The sequence below is a fragment of the Hypanus sabinus genome, chromosome 16 (assembly GCF_030144855.1).
Source record: "Hypanus sabinus isolate sHypSab1 chromosome 16, sHypSab1.hap1, whole genome shotgun sequence".
Taxonomy (NCBI): Eukaryota; Metazoa; Chordata; class Chondrichthyes; order Myliobatiformes; family Dasyatidae; genus Hypanus; species Hypanus sabinus.
The window spans coordinates 68,590,667-68,616,696 of NC_082721.1; the positions used below are offsets into that span (position 1 = coordinate 68,590,667).

At 43.5% G+C, this 26,030-nt stretch overlaps 2 protein-coding genes across 7 annotated transcripts in view; both read left to right on the forward strand.

The window, feature by feature from the left end:
• Window positions 1-6,800, forward strand: part of LOC132406407 (shiftless antiviral inhibitor of ribosomal frameshifting protein homolog) — a 42,619-nt gene extending 35,819 nt beyond the window's left edge. For both annotated transcript variants that reach the window (XM_059992042.1, XM_059992043.1), the window contains exons 6-8: window positions 3,834-3,937; window positions 4,391-4,758; window positions 6,374-6,800. In XM_059992042.1, the coding sequence (XP_059848025.1) occupies window positions 3,834-3,937; window positions 4,391-4,758; window positions 6,374-6,582 (681 nt within the window). In that variant the 3' untranslated portion in view covers window positions 6,583-6,800. The remainder of the gene's footprint in view (window positions 1-3,833; window positions 3,938-4,390; window positions 4,759-6,373) is intronic.
• Window positions 6,801-11,665: 4,865 nt separating this feature from the next.
• The window catches only part of LOC132406408 (microfibril-associated glycoprotein 4-like), a 39,531-nt gene continuing 25,166 nt past the window's right edge, over window positions 11,666-26,030 (forward strand). For 2 of the 5 annotated variants that reach the window (XM_059992045.1, XM_059992048.1), the window contains exons 1-2: window positions 12,219-16,569; window positions 24,934-25,109. In XM_059992045.1, the coding sequence (XP_059848028.1) occupies window positions 16,296-16,569; window positions 24,934-25,109 (450 nt within the window). In that variant the 5' untranslated portion in view covers window positions 12,219-16,295. The other 3 variants (XM_059992047.1, XM_059992044.1, XM_059992046.1) reach the window with 3 other exon arrangements.

Sequence of the window (26,030 nt, forward strand, 5' to 3'; positions counted from 1 at the left end):
GGACCTTGGACTAGGAGACTAGGACCTTGATTCACCACCGCCAGAAACTTGGACCCAAAACACAGGACAAGGAACCTTGAGCCAGGACTCCTCCGTCAGTTCAGGCACCGAGCCGGGACTCTTCTTCGGGGGGTAGACACGGACACTGGGCATGACATTGAGCCGGAATTCCGCCTTCAACTCAGACACTGAGCCGGGACTCTTCGAGGGTAGACACAGACAAGGGGTATGAATGTCGAGCCAGGACTTCGCCTTTAACTCACCCCTGGCAGATTGACCTTGCCCGGACCCGCTCTGGTGAAGGAAGGTGAATTGCTGGTACTCCGATGCGGGCTGGATAACTCTGGCTTGTCGTAGCGATGGCGACTTACAAAGGCTTACTTAACACTCTTGCCCCGAATGGCTAAATCCAGGGGTTTATAAGCTGCCAGTTCAGGTCGAGAGTCGATCACCTTAATTGCCAAGCTCAAGGGACACGTGAAACGGAATTAGAAGGGAACAAAGAGTCAATGATCCGGATCATAATGCAACCTAACTAAATTTAAAGGGGAACCGATCCGGACCATGACACTAATCAATTCTAGTTCATTGCACAACACCCAATCCGGAATAGCTGATCCCCTAGTGGCTCAACCATGAGCTGCTCTAAAAATCCATCTCTTAGGCATTCTTTAAATTCCCCCTCTTGGAATCCAGCACCAACCTGATTTTTTTCAATCTACCTGCATATTTAAGTTCACCATGACTATGGTAACATTGCCCTTTCTGCATGCATTTTCTCTCTCCTGTTGTCATTTGTAGGTCACATTCTTACTACTGTTTTGGGGTCTGTATATAACTCCCATCAGGGTCTCTTTACCCTTGCAGTTCCTTCACTCTACCCACAATGATTCAACACCTTCTGACCTTTTGTTACCTCTTTCTAATGATTTGATTTCAGTTTTACCAGCTGAGCAACACCACCCCTGTCCATTCAAGACAATGTGTAGCCTTGGACATTAAGCTCTCAGCTTTTATCTTCTTTTAGCCATGATTCAGTGATGCCTACAGCATCATACGTGCCAATCTGTAGCTGCGCTGCAAGTTCATCTACCTTATTCCGTATACTGCACGCATTCAAATAAAACACCTTCAGTCCTGTATTTGCCCTTTTCGATTTTGTCCTCCTTTTACATTGGAGCTCTCCTTTTTGACTGCAATTTTGCCCTATCATTTGCCCCTTCTTGCTAGGAGTCTCACTACACTCTGCCTCAGCCCTATCACTCTGGTTCCCATCCCCCTACCAAATCAGTGTAAACCCACCCAAACAACTCTAGCAAGCCTGCCTGCAAGAATAGTGGACCACCTCAGGTTCAGATGTAACCCATCCTTTTTGTATAGGTCATACTTTCCTCAGATGAAATCCCAATGATCCGCAAATCTGAACCCTTGCCCCCTGCACCAGTTGCTCTGTCGTGCATTCACCTGCCAGATTATGACCCTCACTGGCACATGGCACAGGCAGCAATCCCGAGATTACTACCCTGGAGGTCGTGTTCTGCAGCTTTCTGCCTAGCTCCCTAAAATCTCTCTTCAGGACTTTCTTACCGTGTCCACTTATGTCACTGGCACCAATATGCACCAAGACTTCTGGCTGCTTATGTTCACCCTTGAGTATTCCATGGATCCAATCCCAGACATTCCTGATCCTGGCACCAGGGAGACAATGTGCCATCCAGACATTATCTTGTCAGTCCCTCTCCCAACTTCAGAATCAGAACGTGGATCCGATTTATTATCACTGACTGATATGATGTGAAATCGGTTGTCTTTCAACAGTGAAGCATTTCGTTGCAATAACTTACAATGAAAAATAAATAGGGCAACCGAGAAAGGAATAATGAGGTAGTGTGCATGGACCATTTAGATATGTTCCTGAATCGTTGAGTGTGGGTCTTCAGACTCCTGTACCTCCTCCCCAATGGCAGTAGCAATAAGAGGGCATGTCCTGGGTGGTGAGGATCCGTGGTGACAAATGGCCGCCTGGTAAAGATGTTCTCAATGGGGAAGGTTGTTGCTTTGATGGAGCTGGCTGAGTCTACGACCCTCTGCAGCCCCTTGTGCATCGGAGCCTCCATACCAGATGCCAATGCAACCAGTCGAGTGCTCTTCATTACACACATTTATAGCACTTCTCTCCACTGAAAACTAACCTAGATCTCTCTTTCCCTATTCCAACAGAGGGTCTTGGTTCTGAAACGATAATCTTGGTTTTTCTTTCCGGAGCTACTGCCTGCCAGCCGAGTGTTTCAGATTTACATGTGGTGTCTTCTGATAATCATGCCCATCTACTGTCAGGTGGTTTAATGTGAGCGAGTGGGAGTCCTCTACCATACACGTAGTTAAAATTGCCCAGTGCATCACTGGCTCAGCTTACTCGCCACCAAGGACATGTATCCAGAAAGGTGCCAGAGGAAGGGCAGGGATATCATGAAGGATCCCAGCTATCTGGCTTATGGACTATTTGTCCCAGTCCTGTAAGGGAAGAGGCTCTGTAGTATCCACGCCAGGACCACCAGACTCAAAAACAATTACTTCTCCCAAACCGTCAGGCTGATCAATACCTCCACCCATTAACCCATCCCCCCAAACCCCCCACCACCATCACTACAACCACATCAGCCACTCCTCTTCAAACCCCCTGAGAACCCTTCATTCGCACCCCCCACCCCACCGTGCACTGCCACATTACGCTTACACTGCACACATACACTGACAGTCACTGCTCTGCGGTGTTTCCAGATGCCCAGCTGCTACCTAGTGGAATTCCTCTTGTCAAGAGTCACTTTGTCACGAATCATTTCCTGTCAGATTCACCTTATGTCACTTTATGTACTACAATCAGTGGATGTATTTAACTCAACAGTTACTTTTACACTTTTGTATTTATATTGTGTTTTTTATGCTTTTTTTATGTTGGTTTCTTAAGGTTGTCATAGCTGGGGGAGGTAGAGGGGGTAAGCTCTCACCACCTATTGAATGCTCCCAGTGGTGTGATGCACCATCAATAACTCACTCTGAGACGTAAAGGCGAGATATCGGCTTTTATTGACTGGAAGAAGGAACAAGCAGTGAGTGACCACCATACTACATCCTGGAGACTGAGAGGCCGGGCTCAGGCCTCGATCGCCTTTATACTGGGGTCTGTGGGAGGAGCCGCAGGAGCAGTCAGCGGGGGGCGTGTCCAGACATGTCCACATGGTGTGCATTTCAAATAGCCTCAGACAACCGAGTCCAGCTCCAGCCCATCACATGGCCCTTGGCTACTAAGCCCTGCAGGACCGTTTCTAATGAAAGGAAAAGGTGGGTTACTGGCACCTTAAAACCAGGTGGGGCTCATCAGCCGTGGTCGGCAGCTCATCTAGGAGAAGGAAATCTCTGATCTGAAACCTCCGCTGCCTTGTGGCTAGACCTACCCATGGGGAAGTTCTTTGGGAGTGAACCCTGAGGGAAAATTCCAGAGCTGGAGTTTCTAAAGCAGTCTAACTTTGAGTTCACTGCTGACTGGCAACTCCTGGTGTCAAACTGTAATTTTCTCTGCCAATTTTTTTTTTATTCATCAGCTGCGTTGAGAGTGGGAGCCTGCTGCATGGGCCACAGCTTGCTCTCCACATCGTACTCTGCGGGCTTGAGTATCAACTTGTGCATCACGTGGACAGCTGGAACACAATATCCACTGCTTGTGTGATCTTTTAAGCTGCATCATATCCAGAGTAACAATCATTTTGGTCTGTTTTACACCCGTGTACAGTAAACAACCTTGGATTTGGACATTATATAGAGTTTCTCCACAGGTATCAAGATGCCGTGAATGCAAACGCCGCTATGAGCCAGTGCCGAGGGATCAGGAGTGGGGTATCGCTGAGTATAATTGTTCCAACTGCAACCGTTCGTTCAGGTGAGAGCTATGTTTTGTACACCTCAAAATGGTTGGCTGTCCTCAGTTCTATACTGAGGACAAAATGCTGGAGGAATTCATCAAGTCAGGTAGCATCTACGGTGGGGAATAAACAGTCACCATTTTGGCCAAGGCCCGACATCAGGGGGCAAAAACCAGAATAAGAAGGTGGGGGAAGGGGTAAAGGTGACAGGTGAGTAGGAAGGTGGGTGGGTGAGGAGAGGGGAATGTGAGAAGCTGGGAAATTTGAGTCCACTGCGCTGCTACATTTCACCTGGGGATTCCAATCATTTCCAGAAGGTGAACAGCCCCAAACTGATCAGGGCTCGGAGCCAGATTTGAGCCAAACGTATCTCAGTACCAGGGGTCGAACAATGGCAGATCTTCATGAAGTTAGTGGGCAGGTGATTATCAGCCAGCATTAATGACGTAGGCACCGTTTCATATCTTCAGAGCGTACGGTCAGATGGGTCTTCCTGCTCCATGTTACCGCTGCCGTGGTGTTGTCCTACCCACCCACATCATACCACGGATGCGGGAGCGCAGGTCACCTGGGACCAGCAGGCGGAATCAAGGCAGTTACAACAGAGGAGGTTATGGCAGGCAGAATCAAAGCAGCTGTTATGGGGAAGACTGTTACAACAGAGAAGGTAATGGCGGGCAGAATCAACGCAGCGGCTGTGCGGAAGACAGTTACAACAGAGAAGATAATGGCAGGCGGAATCAACGCAGCTGTTATGCAGAAGACTGTTACAACAGAGGAGGTTATGGCAGGCAGAATCGACACAGCTGCTGTGCGGAAGACTGTTACAACAGAGAAGGTAATTTCTTTGGGACTTGCAGTCTAGAATACTGCTCTGGAGATGTGTTCAAAGCCTACCATAGTAGTTCCAGAAATTACACCAAGAACTAAATCCAGTATGAACGTTATTGTAAAATTCTATTTACTATTTAAAAACCTGACCCTAAGAAACAAGCCTCTCGGATGTCCTCGGAAGCAATTAATGGATAGACAATAAACGCTGGTGTTTCCAGTGTGGATGGGCAATAAATGCTGGCCTTTTTACTGGGGTGGGCAATAAATTGTGGTGTTTTAGTGGGATGGGCAATAAATGCTTGTCTTTGCCAGCAATACAACTATTAAGTAACTCAATTCTGGTGAATGCTAACGTTTGCTTCTTTAGATTCAATAATGTATTACACATCGGACTGAATAATGGAAGCTGTACACAAGAAATTGTTTTTACATACTTGCCACCAACTAAACCCACTGCCTTTAACACCCAGAAGGACCTCACCACTTGTAGGTTCCCCTCCAATATACAGACTATCCTGACTTTGGAATACACATTCCTATCTTATTAGCTACTTCCTGTAACTAATAGAGTGGCCACTAAGCATATGTCCGTGGTCTTCTGCTGCTGTAGCCCATCCACTTCAAGGTTCAACGTGTTGTGTATTCAGAGATGCTCTTCTGCCCACAGAGTTGTAACCCATGGTTTACTGTCACCTTACTATCAGCTGGAGGCCATTCTCCTCCGACCTTTTCATTAACATTTCATTTTACCCACACAAGGCCATTCACTGGATTTTTCACATCATTCTCTGTAAACTTTAGAGAACGTTGCACATGAAAATCCCAGCAGATCAGCAGCCTCTAAGAAATAACAAACCATCCTGTCTGGCAACAACAATGATTCCACTGTCAAAGTCACTTTCTCCCCCCCCCCCCCATTCTGATGTTTGGTCTGAACAACAACTGACCCTCTTGACCATGTCTGCATGCTTTTACGCATTGAGTTTTTGCCACGATTGGCTGCTTAGAGGTTTGCATTAATGACTAGGTGTACCTAATAAAGTGGCCATCAATTGTATGTAACTCTGTATGTTACAATTTAGCCCATTTATTACTGGATATCATTACAGTTTTTACTTCATACACCATCCAATCATATTGTGAGGGCACCATACTCTCATTTTTTTTTCTACAAAATATCTTTATTACAAATTCAGTTCTGCAATATATACAAACTAGTGTATACACAATTACTACAAATAGACAAGCGACATTAAACTAAAATGTTTCCATCTCTATTAATGATGGTAATAAGCCCCAAGGGAGTCCAATGGCACCATGATCTCATGGACTGCAGTGGTCCAGTTAAGACAGCCCAGAAACTCTTTCTCAAGGGTAGAGAGAATGGGTGATCGAGCTTTGACCATAGATTGAGAAATCACGGTGGAGCGAATTGTTTTCCTGTTACAATCCTGTAGATGAATCTGCTACCTGCCCCATACAAGTTTGACTGAAGTTAAGGCGGAGAGATTGAATTCAAACTGTTTTACTGCCCATCCAGAGGGTGGTGACAGGCAGACTGCTTTGCCTTCTGTTTGCTTTAACATCAACACTCAATAAAGTTCTCCTGCCTGTTGCAGAGCCCTACGTCCCCGGGACTCACTGCATCCATCCGGAGACACGGAGAGCTCGTGGTCTCCCCAGGAATCTGCTGCTCTGCGACCACCATGTGTCCACTGGCTCCACTGTGGCCAGCTGCATCAGCCAGGGCTCCCTGATGGAGTGTGATGTTGAGGAGATCATCCTGGAGGACCTGAAGAGAATTCCGGAAGAAGATGGAGATGAATGAGCCCAGAGGTTCTGTGGAACTCTCAGCGCTGTTAACCTGGAGGAACGATGGCTGCTCAGGCATCCGGCAGCTTTGAAAGACGGGGAAAATGAAACAAGGCTTCTATTTGTTCACACAAGGCTTACTGGAGAGGGGTTGCTTGGCACTTTCCTTAATTAAAACCACTCTTCAAGCTCTGTAAAATGGTCCACAAAATAAAAAATTTCTTTCAAAATTTTCCTCCCTTTTCATATCTCAGATTTATTTATCACGTGTACATTGAAAGCATTATTTGTGTTAACAACCAACACACCCAAGCATGTGGTATGGACAGCACACAAATGCCACCACATATTCCAGTGCCAACACAGCATATCCAGCGGGACCACACTGAGCACCAGCAGCAGCAAAACAACAACGGCAAAACAAGCCCCTTTCCCCCCTCCCTCCCACACGGACAGATCTCCAACTCCAGGACAGGTTTCCGGGCCTCTAGACTGCAGGCTTTGACCTCCGGGCTTGTGATCGACCTTCCGGCTTTGCTTGTCAGTCAGACTACTCAATCACGGGATAGTCAGATGCAGGGAATACCGCTCTGGCACCTCTGTAAAAAAAAAGTCAAAATAAACAAGCTGGGAATTTAACAGCAGCCGCATATTAAATAGAGGCAATTTTACAGAAGTGGGGGTTGGTGGCTGGTAGGGGAAATACCACTAATAACATTAGGTTAGGAGATTAGATCATTTCTGGTGAAATCCTGGAGTTGCGACTGTTTTTTATTTAGGTATTTCTGAAATTCATCCTCACTCGACCCGTTGTTTTCCCGGCATACCCTGCTGTAGCCTCCCGCCATTTCATAGGTCCTCAGTCTCTTTCCAGCCAAGGGATGACTGTACACAAGTATGAGCAATTTTCTGCTCCTTCCAATGGATACCATTGGATTCCAGGTAGGAGCTATATTAAGCAAGGAATAAGCATCAAAACCTAAGGTTAAAAGTCAAAAAAAACGAAAGAAACATTCACTGCTCACTTATCTTCAGCCTGATTTTGATGAAATATTCAAGGTGATCATCCAGAATCCTCTTCTACACCTGGATAAAGTGAATTCAGTTTTTTTTTTACAAGCCAAATGGGAAAAAAAACATTTCCAGGCTATAAGCCAGTTTTACGTCATTTCAACTATCATTAATAGCGGATCAGCCTAGCTCCACCAACTGTAGTTGATTGGAAAGAGGTTCTTTTTCTCTTTGTATTGATAGGAAAAAGAATAATTTAGTGAGGCAATGAACAAGACGAAACGTATTTCCCAACCTCCCAAATAGTTGCCCTCCTCCCCGTTAACTTTTGTCACTTCCAAAATACGATATTTTTTATTCATATAGGTATAATAATAATTTATGTAAAGATTCAAGCTTCTTTAACTTTTATATATTTGAAGACTAAACAGGATCTGTATTGGTCTAACCACGTACGTGTAAGGATATTGTGAGTACACTTCCTGTCCAACCATTTCTGCGAGAGAAACCGTACGAGGCAGAGTTGCCAACCTACCGCTTTTGATACTAATATTCAGCAATATTCATGGCTTTAGCAATAGGTCATTAGACCTTTTCTTCATACTTGATTACTTGGTTCCAATTTAGGTGGCTAAAAGTGTAAAATGCTTACTTGCTTTATTTCTGTTAACTTTATACCTGCTTAGGAACACTGCTGAGTGCTGCGGGCCCTGCTCTGACTCAGTTGCATTAGTAAAGCTACATCTGTGGTGGTCCGTGGATTACTCGCTAATACAAAAGTAAATTTTTCTCACTAACAACCCTATGGCTTCTAAGCAAACAACGTTAACTTCTTTGTTTCGTAAACAAGCTGAGGAGCGTAACAAGAATAATGTATGAGATGGATAACAGTAACTTGACAAAAGCTGTAGTTCAAGTTTTCTAACCAAGTCCAAACGCAGTTCTGAAAGTAATGGTCCTTTGAAGTCATGCTTGTATCGCTGTTCAGACATTTTATTGCACCAATTATACGCTGCAATGTAGTGATAGGCTATAATCTTGTTAATGTCTTAACTATCACTATATTTCTGTGGAGCTCTGGAATTCATATATTTCTTTCATCTTGGTTTAGTGCTTGACGTAATAAGAAGCCCTATTTTTATTTGTGCATGAAGTGAGCAGGTACACAAATTGGGTGTGACATATGAGGGGGGTGATTGATAAGTTCATGGCTAAGGTGGAGGGAGTCACTTTTAGAAAACCTAGCAATTTTCAATTATCTGAAACGGAAATACCACAGAAGTTATTAACTTCAAACTTTCTGCATAATCACTCAGAGTTGAATTGCACATGCATGTAATGAGAGCTGTATAACCTTAGGCCTTAAACTTATCCATCACCCCTCATACAGCTCTGGCACCCCTGGTTAAATAGGATCTGGTAGTTAAATGGGATGTGAGGACAATGTTTCTGTTATGAGGGAGCCCAAAAAGGGAGAAGGTGCAGTAGGCCATAAACACAAGTTAGCCATTTGTGAATCCCATGAGCAATTTGGGTAGAGTGTTGAGGAGATGAAACCTGGTCCCACAAAGTTCTGTCTGCTCACCGAGTTCATTCCCACTGGGATTAAGGAGGCTGAGGGGTGGCCTCATAGAGATTTATAGAATTATGGAGGATGTTGATGGGATTGACATTCAGCATCTTTTCCACAGGACCGGGGAGTCAAGAACCAGAGGGCACTGGTTTAACACGGAAATCAAGAAACTGGTTGTGGAACCCATTAAGGGGAAGTCGTGAAAATACACGGCAGTATCCATTGAGGGGTTAGCAGTGGAAAGGGTGAACAGCTTTTAGTTCCTGGGTGTCAGTATCTCTGAGGATCTGACTGGGGCCAACATTTTGAGGCAATCGCGAAGAAGGCCCACCAACAGTTCTACTTTGTTATGAGTCTCAGGAGATTTTGTATGTCAGCAAAGACTCTTGCAGGTTTCTATAGATATACTGTACAGTGGAGAGCATTATGACTGGATGCGTCACAGCCTGCTATGACGGCTCCAATGCACAGGATCACAGGAGGCTGCAGCTGCATCACACCAGCTTCAAGAGGCATGCCTCAAGAAGGCAGCATCCGTCATCAAAGGCCCTCAGCATCCGGGAAACCCCCTCGACGTCTCGGGCTGAGACCTGTCCTCAGAACGGATGATTGGAGTTACTGGGTTTTGTTCCCCGGTGCTCAGTACCGCAGCTGACCACCATGTGGCGCCCTTGAGTCCTCGGGGCAGGCCAGCAATTTGAGCAGGTCAGACAAAATAACAGCATTCTTCAGATTTCAGAACAGTACACAGAAAGAAACAAGTTATTATGCAAATAACATTATATAGTTATATATTTATATAATTACATTACTTACTATGCAAAGTAAAATGTTAATTTTGAGCTTTCAATCGATTCCCAGTGCTCAGGCACAGTTGCTGGATTAGCCTGTGAGTTAGGCCGCATTTCTGCTTTAGAAATTTTCTTTGTAATTTTTTGCGTAAATCTACTGAAAAGTAAAGCCAAAGTTGCTGGAGTTGAGCAGCATGGTGGCGGACCTGCAGGCTTGCGGACCAAACCTGGGTTTGTTCCTGACCTCGGGTGCTCTCTGTGTGGAGTCTGCCCACTCTCCCGGTGACTGTTTCCCTCTTGCGTGCTCTGGGCATCCTGCTGGTGCATGAGTATGTGGCCCGCTGTAAACTGTAACTGGTGTGGTATTTAGGGGGTGCTGATGGGAATGGGGGTGGGGGAGAATAAAGGGAGCAGTGTGCATGGACTCAGTAGCCCAAGGGCCTGTTCTCTATATGATCATCAAGTCGGGCAGCATATGTGGAGAGGGAGGAAGAGTTAACTTAGAATTATACAGCACAGAACAGCCTTTTTCCCATGACGCCGTGCCAACATTTTAACCAATGCCATGATCAATTTAACCCTTCCCTCCACGTAGCCAATAATCCTCCATTTTGTTTTCATCAATGTGCCTATCTAAGAATCTGTTAAATGTCCCTAATGCATCTGCCTCACCATTTTAACCTCTTAATCACTTAACCCTCCTCTCATTGTGTTACTTCCATTCCCTCTGGTGAAGGTTCATGTAAAAGGTTGCTGTGACGTATCAGGGGACATTGGCAGGATGCAGGCCTGGTCTGAAAAGTGGTAGGAGGAGTCCAAACTGGAAAAATAGTAGGAAAAATATGAATTGGTTATATTATGGACAGGAAAGGAATGGAGGGTTATGGGCTGAGTGCGGGCCAGAGGGACTAGGTGAGAGTAAGCGTTCGGCACGGACTAGAAGGGCTGAGATGGCCTGTTGATCATGGCATTGTTTTATGGTTATATAGTTATACTTATAAAAAAAATGTACCTCTGACGTCTCCCCTAAACTTGCTTCCAGTCACCTTAAAAGGATGTCCTCTGGTATTAGCCATTTTTGACCTGGGAAAAAGGCATTGGTGCTGACTTGTCCACTCTATCTGTGCATCTTATTGCCTCATACACCTCTATCAAGTCACCTCTCATCCTCCTGTCTTGCTTAACCGTTCCTCGTAAAGCATACTCTCTCATGCAGGCAGCATTTGGGTAAATCTTTTCTGTATCCCCTCCGAAGCCTCCATATCCATCCTGTAATGAAGAGTCCAATGCTCCATGTGTGGCCTAAATAGGACTTTATACAGCTGCAACATTAGCTTGTGGCTCTTGGGCTCGATCACCTGACTAATGAAGTACACCTTCTTAACCTCTCTAATAAACCTGCCGTGAACCTTGTATTCTGCCTTCAAATTTCATCTTCCAGAGCGCACCACTTGCCATTTTTCCAGATTGGACTCCTCCCACCACTTTTCGGACCAGGTCTGCATCCTGTCAATGTCCCCCGATAAGTCACAGCAACCTTTTACGTGACCTTTACAGGAGGGAATGGAAGTAACACAGTGAAAGGAGGATTAAGTGATTAAGGGGGTTAAAACAAGAGATTCTGCAGCTGCTGGAAATCTTGATGAACGCCCACAAAATGCTGGAGGAACTTATCAAGTTAGGCAGCATCTGTGGGGAGGAATAAACAGTTGACATTTGGGGCTGAGAGCTTTCGTCGGGACTGGAAAGGGAGAGGGAGGAAGCCAGAATAAGAAGATTCCTGGTCTCACCTATCAGCTTCCAGTTTGTACTCCTTCCCCTCCTCCCACCTTCATATACTGGGGAACTGATTCACTGGACTGTAAAAGTTAGATAAAGTGCAACAATTAGAGGCACGTTGAACTTTTGGCTCAATCAAATTATAAGAGGCTCCCCTGCATCCCTCTGCAAGTTTGCCTTTGGGAGGAAATAGAATGGACTGGATCAGGATTTTGTAAATAAATGCGCCAAAGTGGGCATGGAAATTGAAAGCTGCTTCTTGGTTATATTCTCAAAATAGAAAAACTGTTTGAAATCTGGACAAGCTGCACTGGAGACGGAAGTAAAGATTCTCATCTAAAACCTAATCATCAATAATCCTGGTGCCTTGATGTCTGACTTGAGTCATTTTATTCCAATACCGCAGCCGGCTCGGGTCGCACTTTGTTGCAGGAACTATTCACTGCTCTCAGACACCTGACAGGCTTTCAGCATGAAAATACAGGTAAGAGCAGATCCTGGGAGTGAAGTCGATGGAACACTTACTGGCTTTGGCTTGGCAGTTGTTAGAGGAAGTAGAGCCAAGGATTGCTTTGCACCTTCGCCATCACGGCTTTTAAAAAAGAAACAGACTCTGTATGCGCACAATGGCCGCTTTATTAGGTACCTCCTGTAAGTGCGTGGCCTTCTGCTGCTGCAGGCCATCCAGTTCAATGTTCGACGTGCGGTGGATTCAGAGATTTCCAGAACTGTTGGGGAGGGCTTAAACTAATTTGGCTGGAGGTTGGGAACCAGAATAATAAGGATCAATAGGGGCAATTGATAGATAAGTAGAGACCACGTGTAATAAGACTGTGAGGAAGGACAGGAAGATGATAGGGCAAAATTGCAAAATCAGAAGCGGTAATGAAAACTGGACCAAAGGAGTTACATTTGAATGAGTGTAGTGCATGGAATAAGGTAGGTTATCTTGAGGTGTAGTTAGAGATTGGCAGGTATGAAGTTGTGGGCTTCACTGAGTCGTGGCTGAAAGAAGATTGTAGTTGGGATCTTAACATCCACGGATACATATTGTATTGAAAGAACAGGTAGCAAGCAGAGGGGGTGGGGTGGCTGTTTTGGTAAAACAAAAATGAAATCAAATCTTTAGCAAGAGATGACATAGATATAGAATCCATGTGGTTAGAGATAGGAATTGTAAAGGTAAAAAGACCTGATGGCAGTTGTACAGTATACAGGCCTCTGGACAGTACCCAGGATGTGGGATACAAATTACAACAGGAGATAGAAAAGGCATGTAAAAGGAGCAATGTTACAATAGTCATGGAGGATTTCAATATGTAGGTAGCTTGGGAAAATCAGGTTGGTGCTAGATCCCAGGAGAGGGAGTTTGTAGAATACCCATGAGATTTTGTTTTTGGAGTAGCTTATGGTTGAGCCCAAGAGGGAAAAGGCAATTTTGGATTAGGTGTTGTGCAATGAATCAGATTAGGTTCAGGAGTTTAAAGTAAAGGGACCCTTAGGAAGCAGTGATCATAATATGACAGAACTGACTGTGCCGTTTGGGAGGGAAAAGCTGAAGATAGATGTGTCAGTATTACAGTGGAGTCAAGAGAATTACAGAGGCATGAGAGAGGAGCTGGCCAAAGTCGGTTAGAAGGGGGCACTAGCAGCGATCATGGCAGAATGCAATGGCTCATGTTTCTGAAGGCAATTCGGAAGGAGCAGGATGGATACAGCCCAGGGCTGAAGGGAGGGTGTGGCTGACAAGGGAATTCAAAGACAGCATAAAAGCAAGAGAGAAGGTATACAATTTAGCAAAGACTTGTGTGAAGTTAGATGATTAGGAAGCTTTTAAAAAGAAACAGAAAGCCACTAAAAAGCCACAAGGAGAGAAAAGATGAAATATGAAGGTAAGCTAGCCAAAAAATTTTTTCAGATATATAAAGAGTAAGGGAGAGGAAAGAGTGGATATTGAACCTCTGGAGAGGTAATGGGGGCAAAGAAGTGGCAGACAAACTTAATAGGTATTTTGCATCATTCTTTACTTTGAAAGACATTAGCAGAATGCCAGAAGTTTGAGAGTGTCAGGGTGCAGAAGTGAGTGTAGTTGCTATTACTAAGTAGAAGGTGCTTGGGAAGTTGAAAGGTCTGAAGGTAGATAAGTCACCTGGAGCAGATGGATTACACCTATGTTTCTGAAAGAGGTAGGTAATGAGATTGTGGAGGCATTCATAATGATCTTTCCAGAATCACTAGATCATGGAATGGTTCTGGAAGACTGGAAAGTTGCAAATGTCATTCCACTGTTTAAAAAGGGAGAGAGTAGAAGAGAGGAAATTCTAGGCTAGTTAGCCTGACTTCAGTGCTTCGGAAGATGTTGGAGTCCATTATCAAAGTGCAGGGTTTGGGATATTTGGAGGCACATGATAAAATAGGCCAAAGTCAGCATGGTTTCCTTAAGGGGAAAATTTGCCTGACAATTTTGTGGGAATTCTTTAAGAAAATAGCAGGCAGGGTAGACAAAGGGAAGTGGGTGGGACATTGTTCGTTTGGATTTTCAGAATGCCTTTGACAAGCTCTGCACATACAGCTGCCTTGCAAGATAAGAGCCCATGGTATTACAGGAAAGATCCAAGCATGGATAGAAGATTGACTGACTAGCAGGATGCAAATGACTGAGAATAAAGGAGCCCCTTATTGGGTGGCTGCCAGTGACTAGCTGTGTTCTGTAGGGGTCTGTGTTGGGACGGCTTCTTTTCATGGTATATATCAATGATTTGGATGACCGAATTGGTGACAGGTAGAGAAAGGTAGTGTTGAGGAAGCAGGGAGTCTACAGAAGGACTTAGACAGATTGGGAGAATGGGCAAAGATGTGGCAAGACAGAATGTAGTATAGGGAATTTTATGGGATGCACATCGATAGAAAAAATAAAGGCATAGACTATTTTCTAAGAGGGCATGATATTCAAAATTCAGAAGTGCAAAGGGACTTGGGAGTCCTTGTGCAGGATTTCCTAAAAGCTAATTTACAGGCTGAGCTGTTGGTAAGGAAGGCAAATGTGAAAGTAAGATTCATATCAAGAGGACTAGAATATAAAGGCAAGGACATAATGCCGAGATTTTATAAAGCACTGGTCAGACACACTTGGAGTATTGTGAGTTTTATGAGGATTATTCTAGGAATGAAAGGGTTAACATACAAGGGGCATTTGATGCTTGCTAGAGTTTAGAAGAATGGGTGGGGATCTCATTGAAACATATCAAATATTGTAAGGCTTACAGACTGGATGTGGAGAGGATACTTCCTATGGGGGAGTCTAGGACCAGAGGGTATAGTCTAGAATAGAGGGACATCTACTTAGAACAGAGATAAGGAGGAATTCCTTTAGCCAGAGTGTAGTAGATCTGTGGACTACTTCGCCTCAGGTGTCTGTGAAGGTAAGTCATTGAGTATATTTAAAGCAGATGTCGATAGGATCTTGTTTAGTCAGGTTATCAACGGTTTTGGGGAGAAGTCATGAGAATGGTGCTGAGCGGGAGAATAAATCAGCCATGATGGAATGGCGGAGCATTCTTGATTGGACCAAATGTTCTAATTCTGCTCCTATGCCTTATGGTTGCTTCTGCACGCCACTATTGTAGCATGTGGTTATCTGATTTACTGGTGCCTTCCTGTCAGTTTGAACCAGTCTGGCCATTCTCCTCTGACTCTCTCATTAGCAAGGCATTTTTCCACGGATCAGCTGCTCACTGGATTTTTTTTTTTTGCACTACTCTCTGTAAATGTTAGAATTTGCTGTGTGAAAATCCCAGGAGATGAGCAGTTTCTGAGATACTCACACCACCCCATCTGGCACCAACAGTCATTCCACAGTCAAAGACAATTAGATCATATTTGTTTCCCATTCTGATAAAAATGGCATCCATCACCCAGGACATGCCCTCTTCTCATTGCTACACCAGAGAGGAGGTACAGGAGCCAGAAGACATACACTCAACATTTTAAAAACAGCTTCTTCCCCTCCACCTTCATATTTCTGAATGGACAATGACCTCATGAACACTATCCATTTTTGTGGGTCTTTTTGTACTGCTTATTTATTTTAAAGTATATATTTATAGAACATAGAGCATTGAATAGTACAGCACATTACAGGCCCTTTGGCCCACAATGTTGGGCTGACCCTCAAACCCTGCCTCCCATATGACCCCCCCACCTTAAATTCCTCCGTATGCCTGTCTAGTAGTCTCTTAAACTTCACTGGTGTATCTGCCTCCACCACTGACTCAGGCAGTGCATTCCACGCACCAACCACTCTCTGAGTGAGAAATCTTCCTCTAATATCCCTCTTGAACTTCCCTCCCCTTACCTTAAAGCCATGTCCTCTTGTACTGAGCAGTAGTGCCCTGGGGAAGAGGCGCTGGCTGTCCACTCTGTCTATTCCTCTTAATATCTTGTACACCTCTATCATGTCTCCTCTCATCCTCCTTCTCTCCAGAGAGTAAAGCCCTAGCTCCCTTAATCTCTGATCATAATCCATACTCTCTAAACCAGGCAGCGTCCTGGTAAATCTCCTCTGTACCCTTTCCAATGCTTCCACATCCTTCCTATAGTGAGGCGACCAGAACTGGACACAATACTCCATATATTATCATTTATTGTATATTTTATATATTGCATTGTATAGCTGAAAAACAACAAATTTCACGATGTATGTCGGTGATAGTAGATCTGATTCTGACCGTCCTTCAGTTTCCTCTCTGTTTCTGCCTGGCTGCTTCATTCTTCTACCAAGTCATGATGATGCCTCCTAGCTACCGGAAGCTGGATCCTCAGCCCCCGAGATTTCACACCAGACCCCTGGGTAAGTTGAGACTGGGTTTAACAAATTCTCAGTTAGCACTGCTTTCTTCCCCCACCCCACGACCTACCACTCCCACCCCTCACATTTCTCTGATGCCTTTTGAGTCAAAGGTGTTGGGAGGGGGAGCATTTTGATCCTGCTTTAATGAGAATTTTAACAGGACAGCTCAGGTGAGAGATTCAGAAGAGAGAGAGAGATTAGTGTCTTCAGGTAAGATGGCAGTGTGTTCATACATAGTGGCCTCTCAGGGCTAACCAATCTTCGTTAAATGTCTTTTAAAGAATTGCAAGACAATACTGGACTCTAGGAACTTTGGGTACTGCAGGCCTATCCTGTCAGTGAGCTGCTCCTTGATTGGAATGGCTGGACTAGGTGTGGGAGGAGCTGGACAGGGTTCGAAGGTGCTGCCTGCTACAGGAAGGCATTACAGTTGGTACACAAAGGTGGCATGCGGTGCAGCTGTGGGTGATCATCTTGGACATTTCTCTTGCGATCGCAAGACCCTGTTGGACAGTGATAGGGTAAGATGCCGTAGGCCTGCTACCCTTGATTGGTGGTGTGGCAGATGGTGAGGAAACTGCGTGGCCTCGGTTGTAGAGGAGACTAGGCCTCAAGTCGCAGCCTTGCCTGCTGCTGCAGTTCAGGAGAGGAGGTGCCCGAGGCGGTGTAGCATGGCGTCCAAGCTCGGTTGGGGGCTGGCCTCTCCAGTCGGTGCTGCCCTCCAGTGTCTGATTGGCAGAATGACAGGCTGGATTGCAGTGGCTATGCACTGCCAAGAACTGTACCATCAATCTGCGGGACATTTCCCTCAGGGGCTTGGGCTATACCTATGTTTATCTGAGTGACCATATATTTCTTGCTGGCTATTTTGATTCATGTGCTATGTACGTTTTGCACCTTTGTCCCAGAGGAACACTGTTTCGTTTGACTGCATTCATGTATGGTTCAATGATAATTAAATCTGAATGTGATATGATTCATTAATCAAAATGTCCATTGCAATATACAGTGAAATGTGTCGTTTCCATTAAGTAAAATCAACGAGGATTGTGCTGGGCATCCCACAAATGTCGCGACACTACTGGCACTAATGTAGCATGCCCACCACTCACTAAGCCTAACCATATGACTTTGGAAAGTGGGAGGAAACTGGAGCACTGGTATGAAGCCCACGTGGTCACGGGGAGAATGCACAAACTCCTTACAAGCAGCGGCGGGAATTGAACCCCAGTCGGTGATCATCTGGTGCAGTAAACACTAAACACTTCACTACCCTGCTTCCCGAGTCCAAATTGTTCTACTTTGTTAGAAATAAGCACACTAGTCAGAACAAGATACCAACTGAATGTTCTCTTCCATGCAACTATTGCTATTTTTTAAGATATATTTTCACTCGTACTGCAAGTGCAGGTAACTGAACAGAGTTAGTTGCTGATTAAAAACACAAAATGCTGGCAGAACTCAGCAGGCCAGACAGCATCTATGGGAGGAGGTAGTGATGATGTTTTGGGCCAAAACCCTTCATCATTAGTTGCTGTGATGTTTCAGAGATAACCGTGTTACTGTAGTTGGGAAGGCCAGGTTTATATCCTCAGAGGAAACTGGTGAACCCAATGACTTTTTCCAACAAATTGGTGGTTACAAGGTCACTGGCTTCTTTATGTAATTGGACATTCCAAACTGTGAGGAAGATTAAAAATGGGACTTGTGTAGGATTAGTATTAATGGGTGCCAGATGGTCCATGTGGACTCCGTGACATGATTCCATGCTGTATTAATTAATCTTCAGCCGAGTGTTCAATTCCTGCTGAGGTAGATGTAGCATTTAGATCAAAAAGTATTAACCAGAATTTCATAAAGAGCAGCTTTTCTCAGTAATGGTGACTTTGATGCTATTGATTTGTAGTAAAAATGCCTCTTTGATAATGTGGTTCAATATGAAATGGCCTCATCACATGTTGTTCTGTCAGAGGTAGGCATTGAATGCTGGTCCCACCAATGATTCTGGGGCTGGTGGTGCAAGGGTAAAAATCGTAGTATTAGGATATGAGTGAAGTTTTAGATGGTTGTGAGTGGGACTGGGATAATTAGTGAGTTAGAACCTTGGAGCTGGGAGATTGTGAGGTAGGAAAATGGTGACAGGGCAGTCAATGAAAGATGGGAGAGAATGAAGGCAGGTTATTGAAGCACCTGGCAGATGTCTCAATCTGGAATTGTGTTGGGAAGATTAGTGGAATGTCCAGCGTGGGGTGTTTGGGACGCAATGTGATCCAGGTTCCCCTACAGTATCTCAATTGCTGCAGTTGTCTGCTGAATATTGAAAGGACTAGATAGAGTGGGTGTGGAGAGTATGTTTCCATTGGTGGGGGAGTCTAGGACCAGAGGGCACAGCTTCAGAATAGATGACATCCCTTTAGAACAGAGATGAGGAGGAAATTCTTTACCCAGAGGGTGGTACATCTGTGGAATTCCTTGCCACAGGTGACTGTGATGGTATATTTAAGGTGAAGGTTGATAGGTTCTTGATTAGTAAGGGTGTCAAAGGTTACAGGAAGAAGGCAGGAAAATGCGGTTGGGAGGGAAAATAAACCAGCCATGAATAAATGGAGGAGCAGACTTGATGGGCCGAATGACCTAATTCTGAACTGAGTTAGTTGCTAGGATGTTTTTAACCACAGATGCTTTGTTTTATGAAACGTAATAGTGAATAATTGGATTGGCAAGTGGATGGGAAGAATGGATAACTTGGTTGTAAAATAGAGCTCTAGTGGGCTGTGCACTACATGGAACACAATGAATAATTTAATTATGGGATGTTGAAGCATAGAAACCCATTGAGCTAGTTCTGAGCAGGGACCATAGAGACCAGCAGTGATGGAGGCTTGGAGGCGGTAATAGGGACACTTTTATTAATAAAGACCATGTAAAATCTTTCAATCAGTTTCAAAGCTCATTCAGTGGAGAACCTCGGCCCTTCAGGTCGCCACTGAATTTTTGTTAACAAAACATAAAGAAGTAAACCTTTATTTTAGTCAGGAAGAGTGCACCCTCAGAAAGGGTCCGGGTTACAGAGTTCATTTCAGGCTTTGGTTCAGGCAAGCAGCCCTTTAGCTAAGAAAGAATACGCTGGCATTGGAGAAGGTCCAGAGGAGGATCCTGGTGTGAAAGGGTTAACCTCTGAGGAGCATTTGATGGCTCTGAGTCTGTACTCGCTGGCGTTTAGAAGAATGAGTGGGATCTCCTTGGAACCTATCGAATTTTGAAAATAGAGAGTGGATGTGGAGAGGATGTTTCCAGTAGTGGAAGAGGACACAGCCTCAGAAAGCAGGCACGTCTCTTTAGAACGCAGATGAGGAAGAATTTCCTTAATCAGAGAGCAGTGAATCTGAAGAATTCATTACCATAGATGGCTGTGGAGGCCAACTCATTCAGTATATTTAAAGCTGAGGTTGATAGGTTCTTGATTAGTAAGGGCATCAAAGGCTATGGGGGAAATGCAGGAGAATGTGGTGTAGTACCCTGGTATAAGACTATGCTTTATTTCATTAACACAGTTATGCTTTTGGGTATTTTATTTTCTGCAGATTTTCTCAAAATGCAGGAGCTGTTCCTATAATTACATTATACAATTTATGCTGTTTAAATTTTTTTTAAATCAGTTGATTGATAATTAGGCTTGTTGAATTAGCCAAATGGATTTGTCTTGGGAACATTCTAGAGAGAGCGCGGGAAAAATATTGGGGAACCATTTTTTAGAGAGTGTGTGGGATGAAAGAAGGAAAATGGAAGCAGATGTTGAACATCGCAGAAGAACATTGCGAAATGCTTGTCGAATTCACTTGGAAGGACAGGTATCGCTGTCATAAAATCCTTGTGAAGACAATGGCCTCATGGAGAATGTCCAGATAACTTTTAGTTAGCTAGTTAGCACACGACCTTAGGGAAAATTTGTCGCCTTTTCCTTGGACGGTGCGTAAATATTTTTTTTCTGGGACGGATTCTTCAGTGCAAAACTGTTTCAATACTGTGAGTAAACAAAATGAAGCAAACTGAATTGATTATGCAACAATGTTTATGTCATTGATATAGACTCATATATATATTTCAGTGACGGGCCTTTTCATGATTTTGTATTATATAATTTATTGTATTTGTTATAATTTAAAATACAGTGCCCATAAAAAGTATTCACTCTCCTTAGAAATTTTCATGTTTTATTGTTTTACAACATTGAATCACAACGGATGTAATTTGGCTTTTTGTCACTGATTAACAGAAAAGAATCTTCAGTGTCCAAGTGAAAACAATTTTCTCCAAATTGGTCTAAATTTATTACAATTATTAAACACAAGATAGTTGTTTGCATAAGTATTCACCCCCTTCAAATCAGTATTTAGTAGATGCACCTTTGGCAGTAATTACAACCTTGAGTCTGTGTGGGTAGGTCTCTATCAGCTTTGCACATCTGGACTGCAATTTTTCTCAAGCTGTCAGATAGCATGGGGATCATGAGTGAACAGCCCTTTTCATGTCCAGCCACAAATTCTCAATTGGATTGAGGTCTGCAATCTGACCTGGCTACTCCAGGACATTAACTTTGTTGTTTTTAAGCCATTCCTGGGTAGTGTTGGCTTTATGCTTGGGGTAATTGTCTTGCTGGAGAAGAAATCTTCTTCTAGTTGTAGTTCTCTTGCAGACTGCATCAGGTTTTCCTCCAGGATTTCCCTGTATTTTGCTGCATTCATTTTACCCTCTACCTTCACAAGCCTTCCAGGGCCTGCTGCAGCGAAGCATCCCCACAGCATGATGCAGTCACCACCGTGTTTCATGGTAGGGATGATGTGTTTTTGATAATGTGCAGTGTTTGGCTTATGACAAACATAGCATCTAGTCTAATGGTCAAATAGCTCAATTTTGGCTTCATCAGACCATAGAGCCTTCTTCCAGCTGACTTCAGAGTCTCCAACTTGCCTTCTAGCAAACTCTAGCCAAGATTTCACATGAGGTTTTTCAAAAGTGGCTTTCTCTTTGCCATTCTCTGATAAAGCTGTGACTGGTGAAACAGTTGTTGTATGCACAGTCTCTCCCATCTCAGCCACTGAAGGTTGTATTTCCTCCAGAGTAGTCCTGGGGTCTCTTGGTGGCCTCCTTCGCTTGTTCCCTTCTTGCACAGTCCCTCAGTTTTGGAAGACAGCTTGCCCTAGGCAGATTTACAGCTGTGCCATATTCTTTCCATTTCTTGATGCTGATAGACTCAACTGTTTTCCAAGCGATATTCAGTGACTTGGAAATGGTCTTGTATTCATCTCCTGACTTGTGCTTTTCAATAACCTTTTCTCAGAGTTGAGTGGAGTGTTCTTTTGTCTTCATGGTGTAGTGTTTGCCAGGATACTGACTCCCCAGCACTTGGACCTTCTTCTTCTGACAATTGATGGTGGTTGGCAGTCCAACTTAAAGGTGCATCACTACCATCAATTGGACTGGAATGTGGTGTAGAGATTTGGGACTTAAAACCCCTACTAGTTCTTTATCAAATGAAAGCTTAATTACCCCCAAAAGCCCATAAGTTTGTAAGTAATGAAAGACAATATTGTGAATTAAATTAAAGTTATTTTCATAACTTAAAGTTTTAAAATTAGAACTATCAACCCCCCAAAGCTAGTAGTGCAGCCTGCATTTGCTTTCTTTCAACCCTACATGCTTCACATCGTAAAAGATTGAGTTCAAGTGTTTCATAATGATGGCCGAACCTACACACCCCAGAGTGGTTTTCCAACAAGGTATAAGGAATAATTAACCGTAGTGTGCCTAATTCTAAGTCAAGTTGTATAATTCTTTCCCTTCTTGTTTTACCCCCTTTCCCCCATCAATCCTACAGTTTTATGTACTCTGTAAAGGAGTCTCCCCTTATACCCATTATCCAACAAGTCTTGCCATAGTCCAATAATTCTTAGCTCCACCAACCGCTTAACTTCTGATTTGCTAAGTGGAAAGTCTATTTCTACAGTTGATCTTTTATTAGCTTTTTTGGCCAAACAATCAATCTGCTCATTACCCTCAACATCTCTATGTGCAGAGACACATAAGAAAAAGCCATGTAAACAAGTACTTTGGATATGAAATAAAGTTTGAAGAGCTTCCAGCTGTAAATATGATCCACTGACCTGTTTTAAGACTACTCAACACCCAGAAAGAATCTGAACGATTTACAACTTTGTAAGGACGAATTCCCTCCACCCACTGTAAGCCCAAAATGATGACAACTAATTCTGCTGTATATACTGATAAAAGGTTAGTAAGCAGATAAAGGTGTATTTTTTTCTACAATCAATTGAAACAGCTTGATTTCACACAGGTGATCTGCATTTAACTAAATATGTGACTTCTGGCTGCACTAGTGATGATTTGGTGTGTCGTGTTAAAGGGTGTTAATACTCATGCAATGATTTATTTTGTGTCTCATATTTGTAACTAATTTAGATCACTTTGTAGAGATCTGTTTTGTGTCTACATTGACACAAAAGAGTCTTTTTTCTGTTGAAAAGTGTCAAAAAAGCCAAATTAAATCCACTGTGACTCAATGTTGTAAAACAATAAAACATGAAAACTTCTGGAGGGGGGGGGGATACATTTTATAGGCACTGTAGTTTGTCAATATGATTTCAATTTGAAGTTTAAACTGGTGTGAGTTAAATTATTGCTTCCTAGCGAAAGGTAAATGCATGGATATGTCAGTGTTGATGTAAGTAACAGTCCTACTTTCTCTTAAAGGAACACTCAAACTTTTATGTTTGTGTTTACCCAAATCGTATTTACCCTAGACGTTTATTTACTGGGAAATGGCCTTGTCATCATTATTCCCGTGCAGTGTCGAGTTATGTTGGTGTTAGTTTGTATTCACAGTAAGAGATAACTCATTACAAGCTTATTCAGGTCCTGATGAAGAGTCTTGGCCTGGAACATCGACTGCACTTTTTTCCATAGATGCTGCCTGGCCTGCTGAGTTCCTCTGGCATTTTGTGTGTTTTGCCTGGGTTTCCAGCATCTGCAGATTTTCTCTTGTTTGTGACTGTATTCCATCTGCTCATTCTCCTAACTGTCTAAGTCCTTCTGTAGCCTCCCCATTTCCTCAAATTTTCCTGCCCCTCCACCTATCCACGTACCAAACTTTGCAACAAAGCCATCAATTCCATCATTGCAAATCCTTGACACATAACTTGAAAAGAAACGGGCCCAGCACAGCCCCCTGTGGAACACCACTCGTCACAACCAGAAAAGGCTCCCTTTATTCCCATACTTTGCTTCCTGCCAATCAGCCATTGCTTTATCCATTCTAGAATCTTTCCTGTAATAACATGGGCTGGTAGCTTGTTAAGCAGCCTCATGAGTCGCACCTTGTCCAAGGCCTTCTGAAAATCCAAGTACACAACATCCACTGATACTCCTTTCTCTACCTTCAATCCTTTCAGTTTCCCAAGATCCTTCACACACTTGATGGTAACGTGATGGTAACTTCACACACTTCATTACCCCTGACACCTGGAAATTCCACCATGCTGCTAGTGTCATCCACAGTGAAGATTGATACATAATACTTCTTCAGTTCATCCTCCATTTCCTTGTCCCTCATTACTACCACTACAGTATCATTTCCAGTGGTCCGATATCCACTCTTGTCTTTATTTTACACTTTACGTATCTGAAAAAACATTTGGTATCCTCTTTAGTATTATTGGCTAGCTTACTTTCCTATTCCATCTTTAGCTTCTTAACAATATTTTTAGTTGCCTTCTGTTGGTATTTAGATGATTCCCAATCCCCTAACTTCCCACTAATTTTTGCTTTACTATATGCCTTCTCTTTGGCTCTTGTGTTGGCTTTGCCTTCCCTTGTGTCTTTTTGTCTGTAGAAATCTTCTTCCTCTTTGGGACGTGAATATCCTGTGCTGTCCAAATTTCTTCCAGAAATTCCAACCAGTACTGCTCTACTGTCATCCTTACCAGCGTTCTTTCCCAGTGAACTCTGCCCATCTCCTCTCCCATGTCTCTGTAGTTTCCTTTACTCCACTTTCATTACAAAGAGGACAGAGTCAATTGGAAGTCACAAGTTCAAGCAGGTGATGAAATAAGAGTAATGTAGCGAGATGTTAGTAGTGAAGGAAAGGGGCCAGTTATCATTAACAGGCCTTTGCAAGTATGGAGTGTAAGAGAGGTGCTGATGAGTTGAATTTGGATTGAGTTGGGCAGGATGCAGAACCAAGGGTGAAATGAAAACCAAATCACTTTGAGGCAGTGATGATATCAGTATGCTGCTTGATGCTGAACCTGAGGTATTTCTCTCACTAATACTTTCATTCCCATCCAGGAGTGGATGCAAATACCTTGAACAATTGGATTCCCTGGTTTAACTTTGTCCTGGATTGTTCAGACCTTTACCGCCAGGGCTTTCACACAAGTGGCGTTTATAGGATCTACCCCTCTGGACCATTCCTTCCACTCAGTGTTTACTGTGACATGGAGAGTGACGGTGGAGGCTGGACTGTAAGTTGGGGCCTTAGCCCTAATGAAATTATTTTCCTGTCTGTCTAGAAGTTGGTACTTAGTCTCCTTGTCTTACCTTGGAAGTCTTTAATCTTATTGCCAAATACAAAGTACAAAGTCCAAAGTAAATTTATTGTCAATTTATTGTCACCATACACTATCCGGAGGTTTGTTTTCATTGCAAATACACAGAAACACATGAAAAACTACACACGAACAAGCACTGTGCAAAAATGACAAATTATGTAAATACAGAAAGAAAAACAAAATAATAATAATAATAAATAAGTAATAGATAGTATTGAGAACATGAGTTGCAGAGTCCTTCAAAGTGAGTCCATAGGTTGTGGAATCAGTTCAGTGTTGAGGCCAGTAAAGCTATCAGGAGCCTGATGGCTGAGGGGTAATAATGGTTTTTGAACCAAGTGGTGTGGGATCTAAGGCTCCTGTGCCTCCTTCCGAATGGTACAGGATAGTGAGGGTTCCTTGATGATGGATGCTGCTTTCCAGTGGGACAAGGGGCATGTTTCAATGCTGTATGACAATCATCTTGAACCTCACCAATGAGACATTTACCCATTTGCAGACTAAAACTGTTGACATGCCATTTAGCCATTGATGTTATCAATTTTATGCTCAAATCAAACTTCCTTATTTCCACATGTACACATTAACCAAATCTGCCCAACCAATGAAGAGGAGATCACCCCACCAAATGACTCAACATGACAACAAACACCACAGTTTATTTTACATGTGGGTATTTGAGTAAGTTATTGTATAATAATGAAGTGTATCCCCAGATGTAAACTGTGTTAGAACAATAACAAGCACTGCAGTTGGTTGTACCTTTTACCTGTGGCATTTGAGTGAGATTTATAGTGCCAATGACCTGGGTTCAATTCCTGCCACTGTGTTACA